General features: G+C 37.3%; 1 protein-coding gene across 3 annotated transcripts in view; it reads right to left on the minus strand.

Annotated features, from left to right (window-relative positions):
- Positions 1–19,451, minus strand: part of EXOC6B (exocyst complex component 6B) — a 563,620-nt gene that overhangs the window by 178,081 nt on the left and 366,088 nt on the right. For all 3 annotated transcript variants that reach the window (XM_037126278.2, XM_053663391.1, XM_053663392.1), the window contains one exon: positions 4,942–5,083. In XM_037126278.2, the coding sequence (XP_036982173.1) occupies positions 4,942–5,083 (142 nt within the window). The remainder of the gene's footprint in view (positions 1–4,941; positions 5,084–19,451) is intronic.

Raw genomic sequence — 19,451 nt, forward strand, 5'->3', positions numbered from 1 at the left:
TATCTTGTCCGGAGTTTGATTTCTTTTGGGACCCATGCAGTTCTTCCAAGGACTCACAGACAATAGGGAAAATACCTCATGCACACACCACTGGGTAGAAAGATGTAAGTGTTAATTATCTTGTCATTTGGGGCTGCTTTTATACGCCTCTGTATAGTTACTTGAATCTTATGTATCATTTCTTTAAGATTTTTTATAGACCACTGAGCATCTAAAAGAAAAAAAATGAGGGGGGTGGTATAGCAAAAGACAGAATAGAATTCTTCTTTTAAAGTAAAATAAATGTCCATGGAAAGTTTCTTGACAGACAAATTACTGCCAATTAGAAAAGAAACATTAAATTCTAAATCAATGAAACTTAGTGGCTCCACAATATATCAGAAAAAAACTGCAGTGGCAATATAGTTATGGGAGGCACTGCCATGCCTTACACATGTTATAGCTTCGAGCTAATCCTGCCTGAAAGGCTGTGACAAATATTGAACAGTTTTTCAGATAAGATACTGGCTCTCTGCAACCCCATCTGCAAGGTTAACAATTATGTTTCCACCTTTTCATTAAATGATCTTCCCACCTCTTAGTCTTAACTGAAAGCTGTCTCTCTGCTAAGGATGCCAATTCAACTATCATTCTCTCAAGTAGAAGCTGCTCATTCTTCCATACAAAATGTAATTCAGAATTGGGCTACACGATGGGCATTTTCCTTCCTCATCAGTGCTTCTCCCAGACCATCACTCCCTCTCCTCAAGGCCCATATATTCAGCTTTATCACCCTCTGTCTCTCTCTTTTTGTTCTATCAAAAATGTAGTCCTGCAGTCATTTCCAATCATTCATCAGACTTTGTTGTTGAACCAAGGACATTTGCTGGTTGCCTAATCCAAAGTCCTTTTCTTCCTTTTCATCATACCAGAATGAAGTTCTATGCTTTCATCCAAACTCAGAAGAATGATTTCAAACTCAACATCAAAAATCAATCTTGATTGGTCTAGCTAATCATTAGGTTTTTATTCTCCTGGTAAATAATTGGTTAAGACAAAGGGATGTAAAACAATTTTGGCCAGCTAGATGCATAGAATCTGGTAAATGGATTCTTGAAACAATTCTGTGGCTGCTGGATATTATTATGTCTGGATGTAATGCCTGGAATTGTACTTATTTCTGAATGATGAAATTATGGTGATTTTTATCCCCCCCCAAATTTTCCACAAAGAGCAGGTATGATTTCTATAAAAATCAAATTTAAAAAACTTGAAAAGATGTTCATTTATTGTTACAGGTCACCATAGAATAATATAGGACTCATTTTCCCACTGCAAAAACAACTGGAAAACTGGAGGCAGCGTCTGGAAGAATGGCTTTAGATACTAGACAACAGTCAATGCAGGACTGGGATGCTGGAAAGAGGGAAAACAAACGAGGCGAGCACAGCAGTTTCCAGGCTAAGATGCAGAGGTGGCAAAGGGAGGGAACCCAAATAAAACACTCTCTTACTTTCGACTAGGCTTCCTAACTCATAAGCAGTCTGAGTTGAAAGTCAGAGACTGCGGTCCGGCATGCCAAGGCAACTAGGCTTTGCACTACCAGAGAGGAGTCAGGAAAACTAGAGAAGTGTACTGCTGAATATGTGGCAGAGTACTCATCTGTGTGAGCATGGGAAGAAACTACTCATGGCTGGGGAAAGACCCTCCAGAAATGAACAGGCAGAGCAATTTGTGGAGCTCTTACAGAGCTGAGAATACTTCGTGTTACCACCAAGCCAGAGCTGAAAGATCTCAAGATACCTGGGCATGGTGCACTGTTCTTCAAATGGCATTGCTTTAGATTGGGGTTTATAAAAGACCTAACAAAAGGCTGCTCTGAATCCACTATAAACTTAAAAGCAAGTCTTGAAAGGATCCAATTTGAAGTAATGTAAATGCAGGTCAGAATAAAATTTAATACTATTTAAACTAATACAACAGACTACAGCACCAACAACATCAAATTTAAATTGCCAGGCATCAGGGCTTCTCCCTGAGGCCTCTCCACAGGAGCTGGTTTGAGCCCTTCCCAGCACAGAGGCCTCCCGGCACTAAACTTCTCATGTAGCAACTAACCGGGACAGAGGCTGCATTGCCTTTTATGACCTATCAACAGAAGTCACAAAGCCACTTCTGCCACATTCTGTTGGACACAATCAAGTCACAAGCTTTACCAGATTCAAAGGAAGGGGAATTAGATGTTATTTCTTTTATTTTTTCATTAAATTTTTATTATATTTTTTCCATTATCTTTTACCCCCTTCCCCAGCAACCACCACACTGTTGTCCATGTCCATGAGTCCATTTTCCTTTTTACTCAATTTCTCTGTCCCCTAACCTTTGTCTCTCCACACCACATCCCCAACACTAAGATGTCATTTCTTAATGAGCTAATGACAAGGGTAGATAAAAACATGTGGGAATGGACATGCTGTTGTTCATGTCTCTGAACAATGTAATCACACTGTATATCTGTGGTACGGATCTTCTGGTGACAAATTTTTTGAACTTTGTTTAGTTGCAAATGTATTTTATTTTCATTTTTGAAGGCCATTTTTCCAACAAGTTTCAGATCGCTAGGCTTTTTTGTTCTTTCAGTACTTTATAGATGCTCTAGTGCCTTGTGGTTTGCACTGTTTCTGATAAGTAGCAAGCAGTAACTCTTATCATTCATTGCTCTCCAGTACGTAATGTATCTTTTCTGTTTTGGTTGCTCTTAAGATTTCTCTTTCTTTTTAGTTAGAAATATGACCACAATGTACCTGGGTGTGACTTTTTTCCTGCTAAAGATTTGTTGAGCTTTTGGAGTCAGTAGACTAATACTTTTTACTAAACCTAAAAAAATTCAGCTACAGTCATGCATTATGCCTATCTTTTCTTTTAAATTATTACATATATTTTTATTCAGATTCTTAAAGGAATCTATTCCTAAAAGAAGCTATTTTCAACATTTGTGTTCTCAGTGGGTCTGTTTCTATTGCCGTTTTTTTAGCCTGTTATGGATCATATTTTCCTGCTTCTTTACATGTCAAATTGTAGCTTTTTACTGTGAAATTGGGGCTGCTATGTGGTTGAGAGTCTGAATTTTTGTGTGTTTGTTCATCTTCAAGGACTACTGAGTTTTGTTCTGGCAAGCAGTTATTTTATTGGCAGATCACCTCTATCTTGTTGAGTCATGTAATTAGGCTTTGTTACAGTGAATCATGGGTAGCTCTTATTCTAGAGCTTAAGGAGCACTCTTAAAATCTAACATTCTGAGGTCTCACTGAATGCACAAGATCCTTCACTGGTCTCTCCACTCTGATGGGTCAGAATTCCAGGGTCTCTAGGCACTCTCTAACCTCTGGCATTCCTATTCGGCTCCCAGATCCTCTGTGGCCGTTCTGTGCCAAACCTCACAAAGTTTCACCTTGCACATAGCAACTCAGTTTCTGACCACAGACTCACGGCTCTCTAATACAGATTTCTGGAGCCAGTTCTCTAAACAAATTCCCTGTTCTCTAGTTTCTTGCCCAGGTCCCAGCTGCCTCACCAACCCCATCTGCCAATCTCTGTTTATCTGTGTAAAACACTGCTTTCTATCTGGGACCTACTTTCCTGTGTGGCTCTTTGGATAGTGCCTCTGAACAAAAAATAAGAGTCAATGACAAGCTTATTTTGTGCATGTCCCCTCTCTAAAGGATCACGACTTTGTGCAGTTGCTGTCCAATGCATGAAAAGAGTTGCTTCATACATTTTATTCAGTTTTACAGTTGTTTATGGAATAAGGATGACTTTGATAACTGTTATTCTGTGATGGTTGGAACTGGAAGTCTTCATTAATGAATTAACTAATTAATTAAAAATAGCATAGCCAATAAATAAAATCTTAATTTCCAGTCATCAATATCAACAAAGGGAAACCAATAAGCAGTAAAAATAAAAAGACAGGGCAGAAGTATTAGTAGACTCATGGAATTTTCCACTATTTTAATTTTCTTAGAATCAGGAAAATTGTTTCAAGTCACATCATTTAGGCTTCTTTTTGTTTTTTGCTGACCGCACCGTGACCACCACTGCACCCATCCTCCCCGCTTCCTCCTGCCCTTGGCCAGACTCTGTTCAACACCGAGTGAATGATTCATGATGAGTCAGCTGAGCCAACAAGGACACCCCACTTTCCCCTCAACAAACACTCAATCTCTGTCACCTTCAGTGTGGCAGGCGACCCTACAACTGTATTCTGACCAATGAGACACACAGGTAAGTTTGTTAGCGGTCTCCTAAAAAGGTGTGTATTTTCTTAGTAAAAGGAATAGGTGAGACTGGCCTCTTTCTCCGGTCTCTTCTCACTCTAATTCAAATGAGGAAGGAAAGTCCACATGCTAAGTATGGGAGAGGATAGGGAACCAAAGAGCCTGGTCCTTGGTGACATCAATGAGCAACCAAATCAATTCAGAAACTCACACCTCTGAGGAAAAAAAAACCCTTATTTGTTTAAACCCCACTGTCTAAGGTTTTCTGTTTCTACCTACACTAGAAAGCATTTTTGACTGATAAATAAAACATTTGTCCTTTAGACTAATGGGTTTGCAAATAACCTGTAAAAATAGCTTTAAAATAAAATATAAAAAGAAAATGGTTGGGAACTACACTCTTGAAGTCTTTGAACTAATCAGGTTTTCTTCAGTGTCGCTCTAGATCGAAAAATGCCTCGTGGCCAGGGGCGTTCTGTGTTCTACGTGTGAGCCTAAGCAGTTCTGAGTGCTTAAATGAGCTTGCTGATAGACTATTTCTAGGCAACCTTTCAGTTATTTCTGTCATCTAGCTATTCTTTGACCTCATCAGAAACAAAGACCTCATAGATTAAGAACATTTTTTGTCCACAGAAGTGGATATGCAGGCAAAACAAACAAGCAAAGGGATGGTTTGCTGCCTTACGTTCACACTCTCTGACATCCAGGTTGAACTGCTGTAATGCTCCCAAGGTGAGCTGCCTTACTTCAGCCTCCAGCAGAAGTTGCATCAGGGACGTGGCTAAATGCTTGCAAGCTGACATGCACGCTGTCTGAGCCACCTTTCCCTGAAACACAAGAATGTAAACCACCATGTTAGTGGGTTGAAATGAGATTCCAACAAAATTATTTTTAAAATTATGAATGTCTTTAAGGTTTTCATCATAATACCCTTAAATTCAAATCATATGGGAATTCATAGCGCCTGATGGCGATCACCTTAAACACTAGCCTCACCATCATCAGTCATGTAGCTGTAACACTAAGCTACAATTCATAAAGCCCAGCTACTTATTCAGGAAGCACTTTTTTCCTAGATCAACAGATAAACAATATTCAAAATCTTAAACCAAGAAGAAATTTCTTCATACAGAATAAATTTCAAACAGTCCTTTAAAAACAATCTTAATTCTTAAAAAACACAAATGTAAGCAATATTCCCTAACTTATCTAAGAAATCAAAGTCTTTACTGCTTAATGATTTAACACATATAAAGTGAAAAGAATGAAAAGGTTTTCCCGAAAAAAATTAAAAGGATGAATTTAGTTTTTTAAATAAACACTGAAGTTTATGAACATAAATTCTAAGCTAATTTTAAATTATGATATTGAAAGCTTACTATCTTCTTTAAAGTATTCGAACACTTTATAATTACTAAATTACATCGTAGCCCCAGTTCCAAGTCACACATCGTAGACTGTCCTTAAAGCATCCAGTCACGTACAGTGAGAAATGGAGACATGTACTAAAGAAGATACAAGAAACATTGCACACAGGACAATGAGTCCTCAGTCCCCTTCAAAGTAGACATGTTGGTACCTCACACAGTTCTCCCAATCACCATCCACTGGCCCATCATATTTTCCTGAATCTCACTGACAGTCTGAAATCTCTTCCTTTTCAAAGGTGATTTTAGTTTTGGGAAAAGCCAGAAGTCACAGGACAGCAAATCTGGGCTGGATTGGGGCAGAGTCACCTGGGTGATTTGATGTTTCATAAAAAAAACTCTGTACAAGACATGATATATGAGTGGACACACTGTCATGATGAAGCTGCCAGTTACCACTTGCCTGTAGCTGCAGCCTTCTGAATCATCCCAATTGTTTCCATGGAGGAATGTTCAAGATTAATGCAAAGTTTAATGCAGATTTTTTTACTCTACTGAGTTATTTTGAATGTGATGGCTACATAGTACACATGCGTAGTCAGCGGCATCTACCACCCCCACTGACTACTAGAGTGAGGTCATCATTGTTCACGCATGTGCTTTCCAGTGCACTCTCCTTGGCTGCCAGGTGACGTTGATGTTGCACAAATGTTCTCATTATTTTAACAGTGGCTGGACTTTTTCGGGATGGACTTTTTTGGGACAGACTTCGTATATCCATTTTCTTCAGATATACATGTATATCCCATGTATTTCTCTTATTTACCATCACTATCTATTCTGTAAAACAGGGTGACATGAGTCCTAAAGAGTCTGAGTTCTCAAATTACTCAGTGGACCCTTCTTTTCTGAAACTATGAAATACTTCAGCCATATGGAAAATTACATGATGAACACTCATGTATCCACTAAACACTGCAAACATAATTTAACCCTCATGTGACCTCTTTAATCATTTTCCTGCCTCTCCCCACAGGTGATCATTATTGGTGTCAGGTATACTATTTGTATTTTTAAAATACTATTATGATAGGTGTGCATGTAGCAAGAAACAATATACCATATTATGTTTTGAAACTTTCCATAATCTCAAAGGCATTTGCTTTTGCAACTTGCTTTTTTGGTTCAGTATCATAATGTGAAACTTTTACAAAGTAATGTGTATGACTGAAGTTTATTTCTTTAATTATTCCACAGTATACCACAATGTATTTGTCCATTCTTCTGTTGGAGAAGTACCCAGTATTTTGCTGTGTATAATGTACACCTACATTTTTTTTGCGCATTATACACGGGATTATTATACCCATGGCATGTAATCATTATACTCACGCATAATGCACATCCTTATTTTTCCCTCAAATTTTGGGCAAAAAAAGTGCACACTGTATGTGGCAAACATGATAGATTATTTCTATTTCTAATTTATTTATATATTTTTGCTGTTAAAAATTCAATAGGTCATGGTGTAATATAGGTCTAGTAAAACTTCATGAAAATTCCAGAATCTCACTATGGTGTTTTTTAAAATTTTTTTTCCATATATTTCACTGGGTCAGGGAGTATTTGATTCTCTCCTACTAAAAGGGAAGTATCAGCGACTTCCACCAAGATGGAGGCGTAGGTGGAAGCACTGCACCTTATCGCACAACCAAGTTTAAAAACAACAAAGTTAAAAACGCAGCCAAACCACAGAAAATCGAACTACACAGAAGTCTGACAACAATGAACCCTTCAGCCAAACCGGTAAGAGGGACAGAGCCAGCAGCAGAGCTGGGTCAGGCAGGAAAGATTCACCAGACGGACCTGGGCACACAACCCAGGTGCGCCAGCAGCCGTGGGCGGATCCCAGGTGTGGAGAAGTGGGCAGACCCACTGAGGGCTGATCATGGTCACACATTCTTGCGCAGATAAACCAGTGAAGGAGCAAGCAGTGATACGGACCACGCAGGCCCCAATGGCAGGAAGTGGCAGAGGGATGCGACAGTGTCCCTCTCTGACCCTGCCCCCACATACAGCATCACAAAGCAGCAACCTGTGTGGCCCCGCCCTAGTGAACAACTAAGGCTCTGCTCCTCATACGTAACAGGCACAAACAGACCAAAACATGGCTCAAGAACAACTCAGAGCCCCAGAGCCCATAAATCTAAGCAATGAAGAAATACCCAAACTTTCAAATGCACAGTTCAAAACACTGGTGATCAGGATGCTCACAGAACTGGTTCATTTTAGTCACAAATTAGAGGAACATATGAAGGCTAAGCTAATTAAAATGAAGGGAAATGCACAGGAAACCAATAGTAATGGAAAGGAAACTGGGACTCAAATCAATGGAGTGGACCAGAAGGAGGAAAAAAATGACCAAACAGAAAAGGATGAAGAAACAAGAATTCAAAAAAATGAGGAGAGGCTTAGGAACCTTCAGGACATCTTTAAATGTTCCAACATCTGAATTATAGGGGTACCAGAAGGGGAAGAGGAACAGCCACGAGTGGAAACCTTATTTGAACAAATAATAAGGGAGAACTTCTGGCAAAGGAAATAGACTTCCAGGAAATCCAGGAAGCTCAGAGAGTCCCAAAGAAGTTGGGGACAAGGAGGAACGCACCAAGGCACATCTTTATTACATTAGCCAAGATTAAAATGAAGGAGAGAATCCTAGAAGCAGCAAGACAGAAGGGGACAGTCACCTACAAAGGAGTTCCCATCAGACTGTCAGCAAATTTCTCAAAAGAGACCTACAGGCAAGAAGGGGCTGGAAAGAAGTATTCCAAGTCATGAAAGGCAAGGACCTATATCCAAGATTGCTCTATCCAGCAAAGCTTTCATTTAGAATGGAAGAAGAGATAAAGTGCTTCTCACATAAGATCAAATTCAAGGAGTTGATCATCACCAAGCCCTTATTATATGAAATGTTAAAGGGACTTACCTAAGAAAAAGAAGATAAAAAAGATGAACAGTGAAAGGACAGCAAACTCACAGTTATTAACAACCACACCTAAAACAAAAGCAAACTAAGAGGACAGCTAGATTGGGAACAGAACCATAGAAATGAAGATCATATGGAGGGTTAGCAACAGGGGAGTGGGAGAAGGAGAAGGGGGGAGAAGATACAGAAAATAAGTAGCATAGATGGTAGGTAGAAAATAGATAGGGGGACGGCAAGAATAGTATGGGAAATATAGAATCTAAAGAACTTGAGACACATGGTCATAAACTAAAGGGGGGAATGGTGGGGGAGGGGTGTGCAGGGCAGAGGGGAATGAAGGGGGGAAATAGAACAACTGTAATGGCATAATTAATAACATATATTTAAAAAATAATAATAAAAGGGAAGTATCATCCATTGTTTCTTATACAAAGAAAAAAACACAATTCAGGCCAATGTGTAGAAATTTTACAAACTCCTTCAAAGAAATATAAAAAGCGCAATATTTATTACTTTCAAGTACTACGTAGTTCAATTACAAAACCAAGTGCTATTCTTATACTAAATGCTAATGAGTTGACATGAAAGTGTCTTCACCGTCAGTACCATGACTCTCTACCACCATCACCAGAGAGGCTGCTTCCGTTTACTAAGCGCTGAGTATGTGCCCAATGTTTTGAAAATATTTTCCCATATAATCCTCACAAGAATTCCACGAGGTATTTAATCCTTGATTTGCAGTTAAGGACAGGGAAAGAAAGGTTAAGCTACTTGAATACACCTTGTAAGTGGTGGAGCTAAGATGTGAACTCAGACCTGTCAGAGACACTTCACAACTGTTTGATCCTGACTCCCAGTAGAGGGTTGAGTGGTAGTTTCTACATCTCTCTGTTGCTCTGCGACTCAGGTAAGGGAATGGAGAGGACAAGGAGATAAAAAAAATCACACAAATCTGAAAGACCAGGATACTGAGAGGTTTTTTCTTCCTCCCTCATCTAAAGAAGCATCAAATGAATGCTAAGTTCACTGTAGGTATTTATAACGGCCTCCCCTCCCACCACAGCTCTCCTCAACCTACTGGGATCAGATCCTGAGTCTTAGATCATCAAGGATTTTATCTAAATTAGTTTAAATGCCCAAAGCCAAATTTCTCTTTCTCTGGATAGTCTAGCAAGTCTCAAGAAACATGGAAAGAGAGCCAGGAACTATTCTGTGAAAGAGAACAATCCTTCCATACCAGCTTTCTCTTCTGTTTTTGCTTCCTGAGTAATACTCCTCTGTTCACATTTTGGTGTGTTAAATTTACCCTTCTCTGGTGGGGTAGTCTGAAGACATAAGGGCCAGAGTGCTGGTGGTGTGGATTTCAGTCTGAGCCTGAAAGCCTGAGAAGCAGGAGCACAAGGGCAGGACACTCCTTGTGATACTGTCCCACATATAACTGATGCTCTGTCAAATTTTCTCCCTTCTGTTTCTCTTCCTGCACTTTAGTTTGTATAGTTTCAACTGCTCAGCCTTTTAAATTTCCCCATCTTATCTTCTGAAGTCACTAACTTTTGCTGCTAATCCAATTTAGCACATTTTTCATTTCTGACACTTTTGCTTTTAGAAGTTTCATTTGATTTTTTATGACTTTGATTTTTTTCCTTATATTTATATTTACCTTTAAATCTTGAACCTCCTGAACATATGTGTGTATGTGAGCAGTTTTAAAAGCATTTACCTGCTAATTCTGCCACCTATGTCAGTTCAACTCTTTTATGGACTGATTATTTTCTTTGTTACACACCACACTGTCCTGTCTCTTCTCACATCTAGTGCAGTCCTGTTAACACCAGACACTGTGAATGTTAGGTTGTCAAGTGTCTCTATTTTGTTGAATTTATTTAAAGTGTTGACTTTTTTATGGCAAACAGTTCAGTGTCTTTTGACATTTTGAGGTTCATTGGTCTATTCTTTTATGTAGGGATCAGAATCCTCTTTCCTCTATGATTACATTAGGGTCGCTACTAATGTAGCCTAGACCAGCTACCTACCCATTCTTCTGTTGGCTCTATACACGCTTCGAAATTCAGTGGGGTCTTTCCCTTCTTTCAGGTTAAAAATTTTTGTCATCTCCCTTCCTTCTGTGAGTTCTGGCAATTATTCTCAGCTTCTGTACCCTGGCAGTTGTATTTTTCCTGACCTCCTGGATTTTTCCTACTCATGAGGCTTAGTATTTAGCTCAAGCCTCAAAGGGATCCCAATGTGGATATATGGTGCTATTCCTCAAAATGCCTTCCTCATCTCAAAACTGTTCCCTTACAAATATCAGCAACTTCTTCCCCAAACTCCAATCTCTGTCTTCTAAACTAAATGACACTCCCCTGTTGTGCTGGGGGTTGCCTTGGGTGTCCTCCCTGCACCACGGTTTACCAAGTACCTGGAGGTAGAGTGCTGGGGCAATGTTTCATTTGGTTCCCTCCTTTCAGAGATCACAGTTCTGCGCAGCCTGCTGTCCACGATCTGAAAACAGCTGTTTCATTTAATTTGTCTGGTATTTCAAATGTTTATGGTTGAGAGTAAATCTAGCACTGATTATTGCAACATGGTCAACAGAGAGCATTTCACTTTTATTTGTGAAAGATATATTTTGCTGGGTACTGAGTTCTATGTTGACAGTTTTATTTTTGGAATTTTAGAAGTTTCATTCTATTGTCCTCAGGCCTTCATTGATTCTATGAGAAATCAGCCATCATTCTTACTGTTTTTCCCTTGGATGTGTTTTTATTCTGTAGCTATACTTAAGGTTTTTCTTTATATTTGATATTCATATACCTAGGTACAGCTTTCTTTGTACTTTTCCTGCATAGGCTTTGCTGAATTCCAGGGACTGTAAACTGATGTGTTTCCTCAGACATGGGAATTAACAAGCATTACTTTTTTAAAAGATTTTTTTATTTATTTATCTTTAGAGGGGAAGGGAAGGAGATAGGGAGAGAAATATCAGTGTATGGTTGCCTCTCATGCATCCCCTGCTGGGAACTGGCCTGCAACCCAGGCATGTGCCCTGACTGGGAATCACACAGCAGTTGTCTGGTTCACAGGCCCGTGCTCAATCCACTGAGCTACACCAGCCAGGGCCAAGCATTACTTTTTTAAGAAGTACTTTTGGACCATTCTCGTTCTCTCTTCTTCTTCCAGGACTTCGAGAACATCTATGTTACAGCTTTCAACTGTGTGCCATCTCTTTTATGCTCCATTCAATTATAAAACTGAAAAAAAAATTCTTTTTTTTTCAATGTGTGTTTAAGTTTAGTTATTTTCTGTAGACCTCTCTTTGAGTTCACTAACCTTGACTTCTGCTTAAAATTACACCTAATGAGATCTTTATCACAGATTCTACATTTTGCTATTCTGTAACACACATTTGATTCTTAATACCTATTCAAGTAATTCATATTGTTTACATTTTGTACATTCTTTCCTGTGTTCTTTAACATATCAATCATAGTTATGTTGAAATCTTTTGCTAGCATAAATATCTAGATTAGCTAATGGTCTACTTCTATGACTCTTTTAACTTTTGATTATATGTGTCAGTTTTCCTGCTGATAAGCATGTTAAGAAACTCTGTTTTACATGTATACAGTGCTGGTAAGAGGTTATAGATGCTTTGGGTTATCTTCCTCGATAGAGTTCAGAGTTTTGTTCAGGCAGACAAATTTTTAGTAGATCACCTTTATTTTGTCAGGCTTGTTTGTAAAGTTACAGTTGGTCCATTTTAATTTTGACTTACACTGATGACCTTGTCTATAATCGCTGCAAAGGGCTTTACTGATATTTGAATGGAAAAGTCTCTCTATGGGTTCAATTCTCAATGTCTCTGACTGAGTAACTTATAGAATACTTGCCCATATTCCAGCAGCTGTTGTGGTCTAAAGCCCCAGGGTGTGCCCTGTTCATATGCAGCATGGAAATTAGCCAAGGACTTAAGGGGAAATTTATAAAGATATTTTTGAGGGTTCTTTCTCTGACTTTATTTTTGGTATCCTATTCCTCTTGACACCTATTCTTATTGGCATCCTAAGTATTGACCTCTTCCTTTGTTTGATAATGCTCTCATTTTATATTTTGTCCTGTTTTCTTAGCTGTTTACACTAGAGGATAAGTCTGATGCTTATGGCATCACAATTAAAAGAATCTTTCAAATTTACATCAAACTAGAAAAAAACTATAATAACCACTTAAATAATTTCTCCCTGGTCAATAATTTTATATGCCCTGGCCTTGATTTCCATTATCAGCTTGGCCAACATTTTTGCATTATAAAGAAAATGCATACATACATGAGTCTTTCAAACTAAAATTTACAATAAAGGATAAAGAGTACAGCCAATTAATCAGTACATTACAAAACAACAAAACCACAGCAAATACCTTAACTTGTATATCCTATTTCCATAGACCAAAACAGTGTCAGAAAAACAAAGAAAAAAAAGTAAAGGTAAAAGGAAATTTACAGGTAAGTGAAACCAACATACATATTAAATATAATTCTCTAGACCACTGACTTGAACTTTAGTCTGTTTCATCCCCTACAAAATAGATTGTTATAATAAATAAGCAAAAACAATTCCTATGCAGCATATGCTATTTAATAATTCAATGTTACCTTGCAGAGTAAAAGTTTTATTAAAATATTTTTTATTCCTATGATCTGATATATGGAAAACCATTTAAAAATACTGCATATATTTGCTTAAAATGTATTTTATGAGTGCATTATAATTTACTAATTATTCCTTTTATAGGGTCATATGATTTTCTTCTTTTACATTAAAAATTTTTTCATGCAAAAAGTAGGAAGTGTACTTCCTGTTCTAAAGCAAATCAAGGAGAACATGCAATTAAGTGCTAAACTGAGCAGAATAAACTCTAAACACTATATGATTTTAGAAGACAAGATTATGAGGCCAAAATTGTCAGGGAAGGCTTTCACAAAAATGGTAGGACTTGACGGGTGACCTTCATTACATAACAACATCATGGAAATATTTTCAAGTGGCTTACAATTTGAAATGAGGTAATATAAAGTATGAGGTAAAGTAAACAATCACTACTGCACACACTACCATAGAGTGAGTCCTCATAATGAGAAATAAAAACTCTTCCCTTCTTTTTCCTCAGGTCCCGTTCAGGTTAAAGGTCAGCTTCACCAAGTCATCTCATTAACACAGAAATGTCTTTGAAGGTATGCAGCCTTTGCCATGCTGAACATTTCACCAGACTACAACCAAGATGCCAAAGAATCAGATTCAAATATTAATGAGCAAAAGGTCATGATGAGGTAATTTCCAAAGTACTGTCAGTTCCTGTTTTTGACCTTATCCAATTCCCTTTCCCCTTCTCCAGTCCTCCCTTACTACATAAATTACAGTCACTGGCTTAGCTTCAGATGCACCCTCTACACTGTAATTCCAACTGAAGTGCATTTTAAGTGGAGGCCTCCCCGATGCTAGATCCAGCCCAAGGTGATCTGTGGAGGTATGAAGTTAAAATAAAAAGAAGAGAGAGAATCAGCTAATAACTACATCCAATTCTGATATTTAACTACTACAACAACAAAAGAAAACAAAAGGAAAAACAGGAAAAATGAAAAAGAAACCCTCTCTTACTCTCTCAAACTTTCCAATAAGTTATTTAATAATGTGACAAAGCAGAATATATTAAAATATTAACCAAAGCTTCCAGGAAAACCTCTATAATCTCAATTGTTTATTCAAGACCTTTACAAACCTCATAAAAAATTAAGTGGGCTTGGAAAAAAACACCGCAGCCATAGGAGAGAGTTTACAAAACACAATGGTACAGACGCCTGACTGTCTGCCAGCCAGTCGCTTTCAACTTCCACATACAACACATTACTCAGCTCCTAACTGGTCAATACCCTAAATAAAAGCATTTCTCCTCCCAAACACCTCATTAGCCTGAGTTTCTCTTTTGCTTTTTGAGTTAAACATATCCTGTAGGTGCTTTGGTTTGTTATTTTGTGCCAATAACAAATACTTCATTTCAGAATATTTAAAACCTTAGGTTTCTCTGAGAGAAATCATTTAACATCTTCTTTATAAGTATTTAATTAGCTCTCTAATTAATCTCACAAGGGGAGAGCAGTGAATGAACCATAATGTCCGTTTTATGGGAAGTAGTAGTAAAAACAAGGTAAAACTCAAGTGCAAGTGATACTCACAGAAAGAGCAAGGATTTGGTTCAGATTAATTTAGGTTCAAATGCTGGCCTGATCACTTACGTGACTTTTCAGAAAGTTCTTGAATCTTGGTCAGAGTCACCTTCCTTATCAATAAAATGAAGATATCAGCAACATGGCAGACAGAAATTGTGTGCAGTTAATGAGATAATATAATAAAGAACCCTATACATATCTGGCACATATCAGGGGCTCCATGAATGGTAGGTACTTTACTATGAAAAGTTCCTATCTTTTTGAGGAGTACTGCCTAGAGTTCAACAATTATTTTAATAAAGTTTATTTGGACCCCAAGCAGAATTAAATATTCCACATTTCTTAAAAAGTGATTACAGAAAAATTTAACAAGCAAATTTTAATGTGAGCTGAACTGAATCAACTTTCATATACCCAGAAAGCTACTGAGTTAATCCTGTTACAGATAATTGAGCACGAAATAGCAGTATTTCAGTCAGTCTCAGTTTGTAAAGACCAATGCTTTTAAACTATTTAGATCTCAAGGAAACATGTTGCATGTTCTCCCCAGCCTGTCTCTTTCCCTTCTCAATGTCCTCGAGGAGCTGTAAAGAGGAAACTTTTCATCACAGTGTATTTGTGTGAAAGCACCAAAATATGTTAACAATTAGAGAAGAGGAAACCTGAAAGACTGCCTTGTTAATTAAGGAACTTGCTATCAAAGAACTCATTAAAAGGTAATGAAACCAAATGGCTATTAAAATAAATACCCACTGAATAAAGGTTGCCTGGCTAACAGCCCCTCAATATAGCTTTTTATAAACATTCCCAATAGTAAAGACCCCCAAAAAGATGAAAAGCTGCACTAATGCTAAAACCAATATTGATGAAACCTAAGATGAAAATATCCCAAGTAGCAGACAGAAGCTGAATTAAGAAAGAGTTTATAATATGGGACATCAAACAAGAAAATCCTCTCAAACTCTGAACACGGCGGAAGAGAGAGAAAGACAGCTGTTCCTCTCTAAGTTTTGCTACTCCTAACTATTGAGTTAGAAATAGATTCTCCCTTTTTCCCAGTGACTCCCTCACCTGCTTTCTGCTGTCTAGTTCCTTTCTTATCTAAGCAGAACCTGCAAATCTTAGAAAGATAGCATAAAATTATAGTTGAAAGGAAACTGGTGAAATATAACAAAACCTTAGTGGTATTATCCCTTGAAGCAAAGTCAGAAAAAGAACTGAAGGATCTCTGTAACTGGACATGGTAGAAATTGACCATTTACATTGCACTACACAAGTGCAGAATATTTTCAGAAAGCCAGACACTAGTGATAGGAAGCAGATGCCACTTCCACTGAAAAATATTGATATATTTGAAGAATATGTTAGCTGCTTACTCCTTATCCATGATCCCTTCTACCTTAAAACTATCTACATGTTGTCATATGTGGAAGGCAAATGATTTGAAAGTAAAAAAGTCTGCAGAGGCCCTTTTGCCTGGTCCTTCCTTCTTGTTGCTGTCAAAGTAAGTATGTGATGGCTAGGATTCTAGCAGATACTGTGAAATGTTGAAGAAAAAGTCATGAGAATGATAAACCTCAGCCCTGACATTCCTGAGTGTCTGACCTAACACCATATCTGGAGTTGTTTTATGTGAGAAAATGTACTCTTAGTTATTCAAGCTACTGAAGCAGATTAGCTATTTTTGATAATGGGTAAATGCATCAAAGCCAGTAGAATCAGAAAATCAGATGAGAGATATGTACACCCTTACACACATAATCTGGATAAACAATAAGACTACCATAAAATGAGGCAGAGAAAGGGATGAATGCCTGTCTACCCACCTTGTTTTCTGACAAGTACACAGCATGTACAGATCCTCTATGTCTGAGATCAAGTAGGGAGGGAAGTATATTACAAGCACATGACACAATAAAAATACTGTGAAACAAAGGAAAGAATACAGCATCTGTGATGATTATGTGTCAACTCCACTGAGCCACTGGATGCCCAGATACTTACTCAAACACTATACTGGGCATATCTGTGAGTATTTTTGGATACGATTCCCACTTAAATCAGTAAACTAGTAAAGCAGAGTCCCTTCCCTAATATAGGTGGGCCCCATGCAATTAGTGGAAGGCCTTACTAGAACAGAAAGGCTGGCCCTGCTGCAAGTAAGAATTCTTCATTGCCTAACTGCCCTGAGCCAGACACCAGGCTTTTCCAGCCTTCAGACTTGAGCTGAAATATGGCTCTTAATTGAACCTTGAGCTTTCAGATAGGAACTTACACCAACTTCCTTGGTCTCCAGCTTGCTGACTACAAATCTTGGGACTTCTCAGACTCTATAATTACATGAATCAATTCCACACACACACACACACACACAACACACACACATACACATACACATATACAGACGCATATCTTATTGGTTATGTTTCTCTAGAAAATCTTGACTAATATAGCATCCAAAAAAGTTAAAGTATTTTTAAGCCTCAGAAAATTGAATATTAATGGATCAAAAGGAATCCTAAATAAACTCTTTGGTATCACCATCTACAGTATAAAATAAAATTATCCGTAAAAGAGAAACATAATAAGGAGAAATTGGTGTGTGGTAAAATGAGAGCATGGTAAATCAAAAACTCAACAGTGGATGTAAAACAAAATGAATAAGATGAAAAGCTTGTAAAAAAAGCAAACACAGATTAACTAAATTAAAATCCATATGAGAGGGAATAGGTGCAGGACTTAAGCTATGGAAAATTACTCAAGTGGTGTAGAAAACAAACATGACACATTCTCCCAGAACTTAGAAAAATAGCACGAAGTTGAAAAATGTGATAGAAAAAAATGATGAGTTTAATACAAAAGATACAGTAATATCAGGTCAACTGATATTTACAAAAGAGGGGAAGAAAAATTAAGACACCAAGAATAATCAGTATATCAGAGAAAAATTATAAAAAAGTATAAGCATTCAGTCAGAAAAATTAGGTCTATAGCAACACTTAACAGTAGATGACAATGGATCGTGTACAGAGTATTAAAGGAAAAAAGCCACAAAATTAAAAAAGGAATAAAGCTGAAAGGTAAGATGAAAACATGATACATAAGGAATATGTAATAAAATATGAAACAAGTATCTTTACTTGAAGTCATGATCTAAAGCAAATAATTAAAAGTGAGAAGCTTAATAATTATCTTAAACTAAATGTAAATATCACTATTTACTGTTGGAAAAAGACACATAACATGGAAAATAATACTATAATAATAGTAATATTCTTGATCTAAAACACTGGAAATTTTTTAAAATATAGGAGAGGAAGAGGGAGAATAAAAACATATGGTAAACCATTTATATTAAATATATCACAAATAAATATTTTGTGTTTAATTCCAAAGCTCAAAAAATTGAAAGCTGAAAATTATTTTGAAAAATGAAAGGACTAATGTTCAAAGCTCTAAGGATGTGCAAAGCTAAAACGTGACACGTGCAGGGGTTTGATCCCTGCCTGGGGCGGGTGCAGGAACCAACCAATGGTACATGGGCAGCGGGTTGACATCTGTATGTCTGTCTCTACCCCCTCCTGCCCTAAAATCAGTAAGTTAAAAAAAGAAATTATAAAAATACAAAGGAAACAAAAGAAACTTTGAAAAGAGATACAATGAAATGAAATAACATAGCTAATTCAACATCACGATTGATAACTGTATATTGTCTAAATTATGCCATTAAAAGGCAAGATGAAAAATTTATGAAAGGACACATGGACAAAAATTAAGGCGGGGGGAATGGGAGGGAGGTGGGTAGCATGGGGGGTTGGGCTGGAATGGGAGTAAAAGACAGAAAACTGTACTTGGACAATAATTAAATAAATCTAAAAAAAAATTTATGAAACTGACAACTAAAATAATAGGCAAACCCATATAAGGAAAATCACATGTAAAGAAAAAGATAATAACATATTACTTAACAGACAAGTTTAAATTTAAGAAAAAGTTATTAAACAAGTTATCATTTCTTATTAACATTATAAAATACAGATCTGCCTGCTATAAGCCTAAATATAACATATAATGTTTTATCAAAATACATAAAGAAAAAATTGGAGAGCCCTGGCTGGTGTGGCTCAGTGGATCAGGTGCCAGCCTATGAACCAAAGGATCGCAGGTTCAATTCCCAGTCAGGGCACGTGCCTGGGTTATGGGCCGGATTTCCCAATAGAGAGCACGCAAGAGGCAACCACACATTGATATTTCTCTCCCTCTTTTTTTTCCCCATTCCCCTCTCTCTGAAAATAAGTAAAAGCTTTTTTAAAAAATGATATTTTTAAGTAAAAACTGCAGAAAAGAGAAAATGCTTAAAAAACATAGACAACATAATAATAGTAAGAGATCTTAGATCTTAACAGAATACACTAAGACATTGACAGATCAAGTAGCAAAAATTATAAGTGAGGTCTAAGTAATAAAACAGTAATATGAATTTAAAGGATATATATTGAAATTTGTACATTATGGTCAGGAAATATGTCTTCTTGTCTGTAAATGGGGTAATAAGCAGTGAAACCTTAGAAGACTTGTCAACATTAGTGCTTGAACAAGTGGATATCCATGTAGCT

The sequence above is a fragment of the Artibeus jamaicensis genome, unplaced genomic scaffold (genome assembly GCF_021234435.1).
Source record: "Artibeus jamaicensis isolate MK-2021 breed Jamaican fruit bat unplaced genomic scaffold, CSHL_Jam_final contig_3174, whole genome shotgun sequence".
NCBI lineage: Eukaryota > Metazoa > Chordata > Mammalia > Chiroptera > Phyllostomidae > Artibeus > Artibeus jamaicensis.